The sequence below is a fragment of the Acyrthosiphon pisum genome, chromosome A1 (assembly GCF_005508785.2).
Source record: "Acyrthosiphon pisum isolate AL4f chromosome A1, pea_aphid_22Mar2018_4r6ur, whole genome shotgun sequence".
In the NCBI taxonomy this organism is placed as follows: Eukaryota; Metazoa; Arthropoda; class Insecta; order Hemiptera; family Aphididae; genus Acyrthosiphon; species Acyrthosiphon pisum.
The window spans coordinates 124,148,148-124,159,632 of NC_042494.1; the positions used below are offsets into that span (position 1 = coordinate 124,148,148).

The 11,485-nt window shown below is 29.9% G+C and overlaps 2 protein-coding genes across 3 annotated transcripts in view; both read left to right on the plus strand.

Annotated features, from left to right (window-relative positions):
* The window catches only part of LOC100169125 (alkaline phosphatase), a 113,755-nt gene that overhangs the window by 56,934 nt on the left and 45,336 nt on the right, over positions 1 to 11,485 (plus strand). The gene's annotated exons all lie outside the window — the stretch shown is intronic.
* LOC100160260 (alkaline phosphatase) overlaps positions 2,644 to 11,485 on the plus strand; it is a 132,124-nt gene continuing 123,282 nt past the window's right edge. The window contains exons 1-6 of one of the 2 annotated variants that reach the window (XM_001943224.5): positions 2,644 to 2,927; positions 7,187 to 7,430; positions 9,777 to 9,997; positions 10,093 to 10,467; positions 10,528 to 10,720; positions 11,099 to 11,485. In XM_001943224.5, coding sequence (XP_001943259.2) covers positions 7,352 to 7,430; positions 9,777 to 9,997; positions 10,093 to 10,467; positions 10,528 to 10,720; positions 11,099 to 11,485 — 1,255 coding nt within the window. In that variant the 5' untranslated portion in view covers positions 2,644 to 2,927; positions 7,187 to 7,351. The remainder of the gene's footprint in view (positions 2,928 to 7,186; positions 7,431 to 9,776; positions 9,998 to 10,092; positions 10,468 to 10,527; positions 10,721 to 11,098) is intronic. The other variant, XM_029488223.1, reaches the window with a different exon arrangement.

The following is an 11,485-nucleotide window of genomic DNA, read 5'->3' on the forward strand; positions in this document are numbered from 1 at the left end:
TTCTAAGTGTGCGCGATAACCTTACACGCGCTGGGTATAGAATAATATATAATAATAATATTATTATGTTTGAGTAATAGACATTATTAAGGAGATGGTATTTTTCGCCAATTTCAGTATTTGTGATTTTTGCTATCAGTAAGTACATTTAAGTGCGTAGGTATAGGTATTATACCTACTATATAATCTACGCAAAAATATGATAAAACAACATGTAATTTGCGCTTCATCTACATATTATTAACTTTGATAATCTGCGCCATGGCTGAAAACGAAATGGCACAATATTATGAAATCCATACCACACTTTCATTTGAATTGTTGAAATTTACCTGATACATTTACTGAGCTCACGTCAGCTATATAGCATAATGCTGCACTAATATCGTAGACTACACGTGTCTGATATAATATTGTCGTGTTCTATTCATAATTAATAAGATGGAGACAAGACAGATTGAATGTCTAGTGGCGTAATTTGACGGGTGGGTGGCCCCCCGAGGTGGGAAATTTGCCACTGGCTGATTGTGATGAAATATAATATTATTGTGTAAGCACTGGACAATAATTATTGTAATTTATTATTGTAATGATAACCATTAATATTTTTAGTTCCAATGCACAGAGGCTTTGGTAATTTGATACTAAAGAAATTCTAAAAACAAAATTATCACTCTTAAATTTATCAATGATTTCAAAAAAAAATATCTATAATAGAATACTTAAAATGTTTTGATTTTTCAATTGCGATTTAACAGTTGTGTTTCAAATTCAAATTTAATTTGTATTAAAGCTTCCCCGCGTATTTTTTCTGTATTATGCTATTTTTGTCTTAGATTCCTATACAATTATGTGAGGTGGGAATATTGTAACAAAATAAAAATGTAAGTGGAAATTAGCTTGTGAGTGAAGGGATTTGTTAATTTTTGGTTCAGTTATAGGTACCTATTATACTTATAAGGCCGGGTCAAAACTTTTTCCCCTTCCTATCAAAAACTGGAATGATGCCACAGATGTATGTATTTCATCTAATCTGTTTTATCAGTATTTTTACGTATACGTAATTTCCTTTATAATAATTATCATTTTATTATCGAAGTATCGAACAATTATACAGCAGTATCGTGTCATTAATTTATGGAATTGTGCGCCACCCATACCCCGACCTATGGATTGCCAAAAGCAGACATTGTTAGAAAAATAGAAAGACATACCTGTGCATATGATGAGATTTAAAGTGTATGCTATCATTATCTAATAGATTACCAATAAATTAAAGAAATGGACTGATGAAATGTTTATAGTTTGAGTACTATTATTAAATTACACAGAAGCTATATTTATATTGTATGGACAAACTTGTGACATTGATCGTTTAAAAATAAATAAACATTTATAACAATCAATAAAAGGACGAATTCAACATTATATGATTATTACTATAACATTAGGCGGAAGCATCTAGAGACAACAATATTTAATCTCGATTTATTTCTAACATTTTGTTATCCAAATCCATTCCTAATCCATTGCGTAGTTAAATGCTGGCTGCTGTCATAGTGTCATTATTCCTTAATTTTTTTGTCAACAGTTCATAAGTCTTAACAGAGATCCACTTTAATTGAGTCCCTGTTTGGGAAATGAAAAATATACTAAATATTATGAGTCCATAATTGAGAAATTTAAAATATAAATATCAACCGTATATGAATAATACTGAGACATAATATATCGTTCAAACATTTGTTTGACTTTTTATCGGATACAAATTAAGATTGTACAAGTAAAAATGAAAAGTACTCATTAGTCATTACTTACATAGGTACTTTCAATACTTCCTATTACACACATTAATGCATTAATAAAATGTAGCCCGTCACACGCTTCTTCTCGATCCACAATCATATTCTGCTTATTATAATATTATAACTTTATTTTTTACACATTTTATTTTATTATCATTCAATAATTTATGCTAAAAGTTATTAAAAATAGGTAATGTATTACCCTATTAAAAATTATTATACAAGTCTAATGTATTAGGTATTATGAATTATTTTATTATCAACGGCGCTTCCGTGGTCGTCTCGTTATTTATCATTTAAAAATATTATATGCTTTTAAATTGTATGCATATCAGGAGCTGTACCACACACATTTCTTATAATTTTTAGTCCCAGAGTCCTCCACAAACTTCCTATTCTTTGTGTATGTACTATGTGCATTAAATGCCATCATTGTAAACGCGAGGTAGAGCGCATACGACAATAGCGTTCCGTTATCGCTATTATATAGCAATGCATGGTAGACAAGATGGCCCATTGCAAATATTGTGGCAATGCTAAACCTCGTTAAAATAAATACTGTGTCTAAACATGAATAAATCGAAGACAAAAATAATAATAATTATACGGCTGACGACTGTTAATGCGAATACCGAACACGACCCCAGATAGCATTTTGTAATGATAATATTATAATAGTATTTTAATAACGTTAAACTAATATTATTGGTGATTATAATGTTATAATTATAATATTAAACAAAAAATTGCTATCTGGGACGTTGTATGATATGTAATAGGTATATTGTATGGATAATATAATATGCGTACGGACTAAGACCGTATTATTTTCATTTCACACCTAACATTCCCGAGAGTTTAGTGTAGTCGTTTGATAAAAAATATTCCTCCGGAAACCCGTTATCGCCTGCAGTATTGTCGCGCAGTAGACCCGTTCAATTTTCTTTTTTAATTATTTTTTAACAATTATATCCTTTTTTGCTGGTCGTTCCCCTATCGACCTATATCAGTACTACGCGATCTAAAGCAAAAGCGCGACGCGAAATGTCACAGCGACGGAAATTAGATGCGACAGCGTGGATTGGTCGAAGTGGCATAAATGTGTAATACAATATTATATAGGTAGGTATTATCTATTTATTTATCACGTTCTGTACATTATATAGCATTATATTTTGTAAATTACTTTTTTCGATTTCCATCACCACGATTTCATTGTTGTTCCCTTTCATATTATTATATAGAATAACGTGTGTTCTTATCAGTTATAACTTGTAGTGCCGTCCCAAAGTTGTAACGAAGGAACTAAATACACGAAATATTGCCAAATTCAATGATTTTTCTCATACAAATATAAAATATAATATTTTAGAGCTCAATAGTACAAATGTACGCATTATTAATTCACGGGGTAGAAGTAATGTTCAAAAAGTTCCATTAGCCCATCAATAGATACATTACACCTCAACGTATAATGAAAAATGGATTTATTATGGTATAATTCTATTCAAATATTGTATTTTTTGTTGTATATTTTTGTTGGTATTTTGTAGGTACAAAAACTCTCGTCCAGTTATATTATTATTATTTTTAGATTCTGAGTGGAACGATGAATGTATTGATTTTACGTAATGATGTGTGTTTTTTTATTTTTTTATTTATTTATTTTTTTATTTTTGTGTCTGTCACCACGGTTTGGGGCAGTAAAACTACTTCGATTTTCTTCAACAGTACCTTGTTTGATGGCAAAGTGAATCTATTTGATGCATTTGGGAGGTCAAAATTTGGAATTTCCAATAGTTTTCAAAAGCGCCGTGAAAAACAAAAGAAAAATTAAGGAAAAACAGGAATTTTTACACAAAATCTGTTTTCGAGAAAATTGATTTTAGTTTTTGTTGTAACTTTAAAACAAATGTCCGTAGAAACATGAAATTTTCACTGATTGTTTATTTTTCCATTTTCTATACATGATAAAATTTTAAAAATATTTTGATTTGTTTTGAACTATTTAGGGACATTTTCAGTTTCCAATATTATTAGTTTTTTTGTCTATGAATGTCAATAAAATTTTATTTGTTGGATAAAAAAGCTTGAAAATTTAATAGAAAGCTCCTAGTATATTGTTTCAAAGGCAGATGAAAAATATTAAAAATCGTTAGTCACAGTTTTTTTTCATAAGCATTTAAAGTTCAAAAAATGACAAAATATGGAAAAATCACGAAAATTTGCAAATTATTTCGAGTTAGAAATTCATAAATATTTTCTTTTTAAATCTAAGATATGAAAATGTAATACAAGATTCCTTATAAGATTTTCTACATTTATCAAACAAAAAATGTCTATAAGAAAGCCAAATTATATTTTTATGATCGTTTGAAATTCAAACTTTTACAACATTGGATATTCACTCGATTTCTCATGTAGCGATTGTAGTGACTCTTTTTGAGTTGTTCACGGACATTCTCAGTTTTCAATTTTTTAAGTTTTTTTTTCTATAAATATCAATAAAGTTTTATCTGTTGGGTCAAAAAGTGTAAAAATGTAATGCAAGGCTTCTGATATATTGTTACAATAGCAGTTAAAAAATATTAAAAATACATAGGCACAATTTTTTTTTATAAGCATTTAAAGATCGAATTTTGACAAAATTCATCAAATTTAAGATTCAATAATTATTTTGTTGTTAAAAATTTATAAAATGGTCAACTTTTATATCTAAGGATTTAAAATTTAAAACAAGATTCCACGTAAGTAGTTAATTCTGTTATCAAAAAATCTAAAAACACATATACGCACAGTTTATTTTTATACTCATTTTAAGTTCAAATTTGGACGAAATTACATATTAAAATAGCTAGAATAACTATTTTAGTTATTTTTATGCGATTGTATAATATTATTCGTGGGTACTTAAAACTTCTAAAGTATACTATTATATATCTATGATATAGTATCACGGTTTGTTGTTGATGTATAACACGTTATAAGTACCTAATGAATATTTTGATATGATTAATTTAGAATTTATTATAGGTACCGATTATAGGTCAATTTTTTTTTTAATACCATAGATATAAGTATAATATATCTTATACCTAGATTCAGTCTCCGCTCAGAATCGTTTTTCTTATACAATGATATTCTATCATTGAATTCAAATTTAATACCATCCATTATACAGTGACCCACTTGTAACCTACTATACAGCAGAGCAACATCCACTTGCCCACCTTTTTTACTTATTTAATCTAGTCATTTGTTTTTAAATTTTAAATATGTAAATTATAAACTCAATGATTGAATGAACCCGTAAGTATAATGCATTTCACATTATACGTCAAACGGTGCATAAAATTTCGATTTGATCCTGCAGAGTGTTTATGTGTTATTTCCTATCATAAAATTATTGTTTTATGATTGTTTTTCAATTGTATAACTCAGATATTTTAGGATACTATAAAACTATAAAGTACGGAGTGATACATTTAATGTAAGACACTAATTATTTCAGAAAAAACCAACGTTTTAAAAATTATTTTCTTATATAATTTAAATTTTAAAGTCGTTACATAGTAAAATTTTTGGAAAAAAAATGATATTTTTGCTATTTTATAATCGTTAATATTTTTTCATAAGCGCAACAAGGGGGGGGGGGGGGCTAAGCCCCCCAAAAACATGTAATAGCCCCCCAAAATAAATAATTCATTTGCTTCCTAAAATATTAATAAATCTTTAAAAATTAAACTGTATTTCTTACTTTTTTTGGAAAAAATATAAATGGGCCCCGATGTGTTACTTTTCATGTAATATCAGGGGGGGCTACATAGGGCCCCAAAAAAATTTTAGCCCTAGTTGCGCCACTGTTATTTTTTTAAAGTTTTTTTCTCTTTTGAATGTTTTTCTCGATATGTGTTCTGTGGAATGTAGCCATGTAGGTCGTCAAAATATTGACTTAAAAATAACAAGGATTGTAGGATATTGTTACGTGGTAGTAACTATTAAGATGTTGTTCATCTCCGGTAAGGTAAATATTTATATAGCATGTTACCATATCAGTGGCAGATTAATAGCAAACGGGGAAATACAGAAGAATTGTTATATTAATTATATTAGACAAGATCCTATTAGTTATATCTAGTACAATTAAACGTATATTGAAATAAATTGTTAGTATAATATATTTTACTTTCCCAATACAGAGTAGAAATACACGGAGCAAGCGATGAAACAACACTGGCTCACGTATATCATGTAGTCAGATTATTATAAAATATACTGTTAGGTAATCAAAAATGGTTAAACCTACGAGAAAGGTTAGGTTATCTCGTATATGGTGAGACTCCTTGATAATACAGAACGAATGAAAGATGACACAGAATAATTTGTGAAACTCTATTACAAGATCATTATGCTATACACAATTTTAATGAATTTCGTGAATGATGTACAAATTAAAATTCTTACAGTTTAAATTCAGTTAGATTTAAAAATAATGTGAGAATATTATGTATAAAATGTGTGTTATAATTTTAAAAATCAATATCAGTTCCAAGTTTTCCCAAAAAAACATTGATAATTCCACTATTATTATTGTTATACATTATTATTAATTATTGTGTAAGTACTGCAGTAGAAATTCATTCATGCGGCATCAAATAGACCACGTGGTTTAGTCGTATTAGTCCATAGGTGGTAAAAAAATGATGCATAAAATATATAAGAAATACAGATGGGACTTAAGACTTTGTGCGTATTAACCGTATCGGTGTGTTAACCGGTGACATACTAAACGATTTCTGATGTACCTACCTATATTAAATTATATTTTACGATTGTTTACAAACGTTTGCAAACATTTATAACATAATAATTACTTGAGTGTCAATCTAAAAGAAAAATACATTATTCTTGATAGTATTACCGTATGACGAGTGAGAATTGCAGACAAATATATAAATATTCAGTATTTGTGTTGGTGGTGGTGAAAGGGTGAATTTGACTTCAACACTATTATCTAGGTATCTATAATTCTCGAGGTTTAAAACGTGATCACCGGTACAGATTTGGATTAACGTATGTTTCTCCACCCATCGCTCTTTACATAATTGCAACATAAATGTCAATAAAAATAATTTATTATGCGGCCCCGAATTCGTATAGCAGCGATTAAAAAACAGAGACGATTATTAATATTGTAGGTCTTATCCGCATTACGTGGATCAATAAAGCGATTTAAAATAAAAATTTAACACTTGTGTGCCCAAGCCTACTACTGCATTGTATGTACTTTACCCATTTTTACAATTTTATGAGGATTACATGGTGTAAGGCTTGCCGAGATAAAATAGTTTACAAACATAAAATATCTTACTGTCACGCAGCGGCCGCTGTTTATTTAAGTACGCCGATCCAATCGTCGGCGATACATTCCGACGGAAACCGTTCTACCTCCGTCTTCATCTTTGTCTCCATCACCGGAGTCGCGTGTCGCCGCCCACCATAAACTATATAAGTTTGGCGACACGTCTGTCAACCACCCATCAATCATGTGGACATTCGTCGTGTGTGCTGTTTTGGCCTGTGCGCTTCAACAGGTGTCTGCAGCCACCACCACTCAGGAGTCAGGTTCGTTCGTAGTTATTTATTTGATTTTGTTCAACGCAAGTTTATAGCATATTATATAGTATTTTACAATAATATATTACAATAGTTCACTGTTCCTCTTAGGTACAGTAGTTTTCCGCTATAACCATTACATTAATTGACGGTTTTCTTTTTTTCAAGGATTTGGTCCTCGATAATAAAAACTATAGATGTGTGGTATTTTCTTTTTACAAAACGATTTATATTGGGTAGATGAATAATTTATTATATTCTTATTTGTTAATTTTTGATAACGTAATACAAAATTTTACCAATTTTATTTTTTACTGATGCTTAATTGCTAAAGCTAGGTATTTTTTTTATACTGATACAATACGACTTTGAAGCGTAGGTAGAAATATGGTTTAAGAAATTTGGGTTATTATATGAAATATTTACGTTTATTTTAAATTTTCCATTGTAGATATATGTAAATATATACACAGTATTACATACTATGGTGTATTCATTTGTTTGACTAATAAGATAAAAAGTTCTCATAATCCTCTCTATATATTTACAACATTTACGAGATTGTACCACGCTTTGAATTAAATTGTATTATTTACGTATATGAATAAATGGATACCTTAACTTTTAATAAAATAGTTTTTGATTATGTTATACTGAATCTCAGGTACATACAATTTCCACATGTCAGAATGATTTTTACAAATATTAAATACATGATTCAAAAATGTTTAAACTACTTGTGATGTATGTAATATATATATTACAAATTACAATACCTAGTGATAATATATATATAATGAGTATTTGTGTATAATAAGCATTTGTGTATGCTAATAAAGTATAAAAAACAAATCGCAAAAATTAAAAATAATAAAACGAGAGAAAGAAACCCGCCTAGATTAATAATGAACCACGTTAGGTGTTACTGTAACTTGTAAGTATGGCTATTTTACTTCATTTTTGGTGGAACCAATGGATGTTTTTCTATATGAAAACAAAGTTTTTTTAAAGTTTGTCTGTTTCCGTAATAGATAGTATCATTTGACGCAGACGCATGTTTGGACCAAATGTTGTAGATATATTAGATTGGTGGAAATTAATTTAAATTGTCTATTGGTTATTTTGATTGGACCCCGTAATTTGACATTAGAAGATTGACATGAGAAGGAGTTCATATTGTACAACTTTATTAAACGACGATCGATTTTAAATGAATATTAAATAAATTTATTAAAATGTTATACATTTTAAATTTCAAAAAATATTACATACTATTATATTTTTCTTTCTATTACTTATAAATAGTTATAATTTATAAACAAATATTAAATTATGAATAGTGATTTTCGAGTTAGTATAAAAAATATTGCATACTATAAGAAAATAGTTAAACATTTTATTTTTAATCACGATAGCAATAAATTATGCATTTGTTAAAACCAGTAAAATCCTATTTCGTTAAAATATATTTTGTTTAACATGTTTTTTCTTGTAAGAAAAATACACAAAATTATAATTAATAGCTGACCTTATACACTTGTTATATTGTTACATGTCATTACGACAGGCGTTTGCTTATTGTTTTAAATTTTATTTTCCCATAAATAACTTATGACGCTGACAACATGTAATAATATATGTAATTGTATATGCCAATATTATTAGGTATTGCAATTAGTTCTTTAAAATAACAACCTTTTAACATAACAAATATGAAATTATAATACAAAAATGTTTTATTTCAATAATACGAATTATGAACACGTTTAATACCTATCTAATATTATATATTTTACTAAAGACACATTTGATTATAAAAATTCCTAGATTAACCAATATTTGGTATGTGTGAATTGAGAAGTTCAATTTTCGCGATGTATTATGAAAAAGTTCGAATGATTTTTCTTCTAACACTATTATTCATAATATTATAAATACCTACTGCAGTAATTATACACATGATTCATGCATGTCATTTTTTTTCAACGACTGTCTATTTTAAAAAATACATATTATTCAAATGAGAACTATAGTCTAATGAGTCTCATAATATAAGTCTCATAATAATTGTAAAGTAATGTGTAAATTATGTAAATAATATAAATTATTTTTATAACACATACTTAACATTCAAATAAAAAATATTCAAATATATTAAATTTAATACACAGTAATACATTATACACTACTATTATTATGGGTGACAACTTTGATTATAAGATAACAAAGCTGTATGTGAACACAATAATATTTTAAACTAGAGGTTAGGATTTTACAAAAATAAATTCACCACATTCATTAATTCTAAATTAAATTTGTATGTGATAACATTTTAAAAATTAAATTCTTTGTTAGATCCTAAATTCTGGATTGAAAATGGAAAACGAATTTTGGAGGAAAAGTCAAAACAACCATTGCGAACAAATAAAGCGAAGAATGTGATATTGTTTTTGGGAGATGGCATGTCATTGACAACATTGACGGCCGCTCGCATATACAAAGGTCAGTTGCAAAACACGTCTGGCGAAAGCGAACACCTGAGCTTCGAACAGTTTCCGTTCACCGGAATATCAAAGGTAATAATTTGATAACAAAACAATCGTTATTAGAATACATGTTGTATAGGTCTTTTATTTTACGTTTACTAAATCGGTTTCGTCCACACGAATAGACGTATTGCGTTGACAATCAAGTGGCCGACTCAGCATGTTCAGCCACGGCATATTTGTGCGGCGTCAAGACAAATAAAGGCACGATCGGTGTGACGTCTAAAGTTGAGAAAGGAGATTGTCCATCATCGGTCCTCGAAGAGCACCGCGTGACTTCCATAATGCAATGGGCGCAGTGGGCTGGGAAAGCGACTGGCATCGTGACCACGACCCGGGTAACACACGCGTCCCCAGCTGGCAGTTACTCGCAAACCGCGCACCGAGACTGGGAATCTGACGAAGATATGATGAAGATCTCCAAAGGAACAACGAACATCACACAGTGCGAAGACATAGCGAAACAGCTGATAACCAGAGAACCTGGGAAAAATTTCAAGGTTTGATAATCTGTTTAAAATCCAGTAGGAAATATGGTAATTACTTTTGTCTTTTCGTAGGTTATCATGGGTGGTGGTCAAAATAATTTTATGAAGCAAGGAGTCAATTCCACGGGAAAACGTCATGACCAAGACTTAATCCAAACTTGGAAAAACGACAAGAAGACTCGGTTTGCTGATAAAATCGCCAAGTACGTGACGAACAGACAAGAACTATTGGAAACGGATATGTCTAAGACCGATTTTGTGTTAGGTAAGAGCAAATTATTGAATATTATGTTAATTGGCTGCAAGTCACGATTATCCCAAAAATATATTTTTATTAGCAATTTTATTGTTACGGCAATTTAGCTGCAATACCTATGTTATAATATATTTCAATAGGACGTGTCTTAGATCTCAAATGAAACTGAATTTACGTTTTTTGGGTGACCATTATAGGTAGTAAAATAAGTTTGTTGTTGTTGAAATACATTACAATTATTTATTGGTGATGAAACAATTAATGACAGTCATTGTTGTCATTGCAAAGACAACGTTTTTTTTTTTTATGTTGGTTTGTCAAAATAAATTTTGTATTCGACCAAAATTTTACAGTTTATTGTGTTAACCCGCCACGCGAATTTTCCAGGTCTTTTTCATCAGGGTCACATGGACTACAGATTAAAATCAAATTTCGAAACGCAGCCCACGTTACAGGAAATGACCAGGAACGCTATACAGTTGCTCCAGAAAGAACCAAACGGTTACGTTCTTTTCGTAGAAGGTGGCCTCATCGATAAGGCACATCATAGGACGTGGGCGAGAATCGCACTTGACGAGACGTTAGAGTTTTCCAAAGCTGTGGCAGACGCTGTGGCGATGACTAGTGAAGATGACACATTGATCGTGGTGACTTCGGACCACGCGCACACCATGACGATGGCTGGTTACCCTAAACGAAATGCGAATATTCTCGGCCTGTCGGGAACAATGGCCATGGACAACATGACGTACACCACACTGAGCTACGCCAACG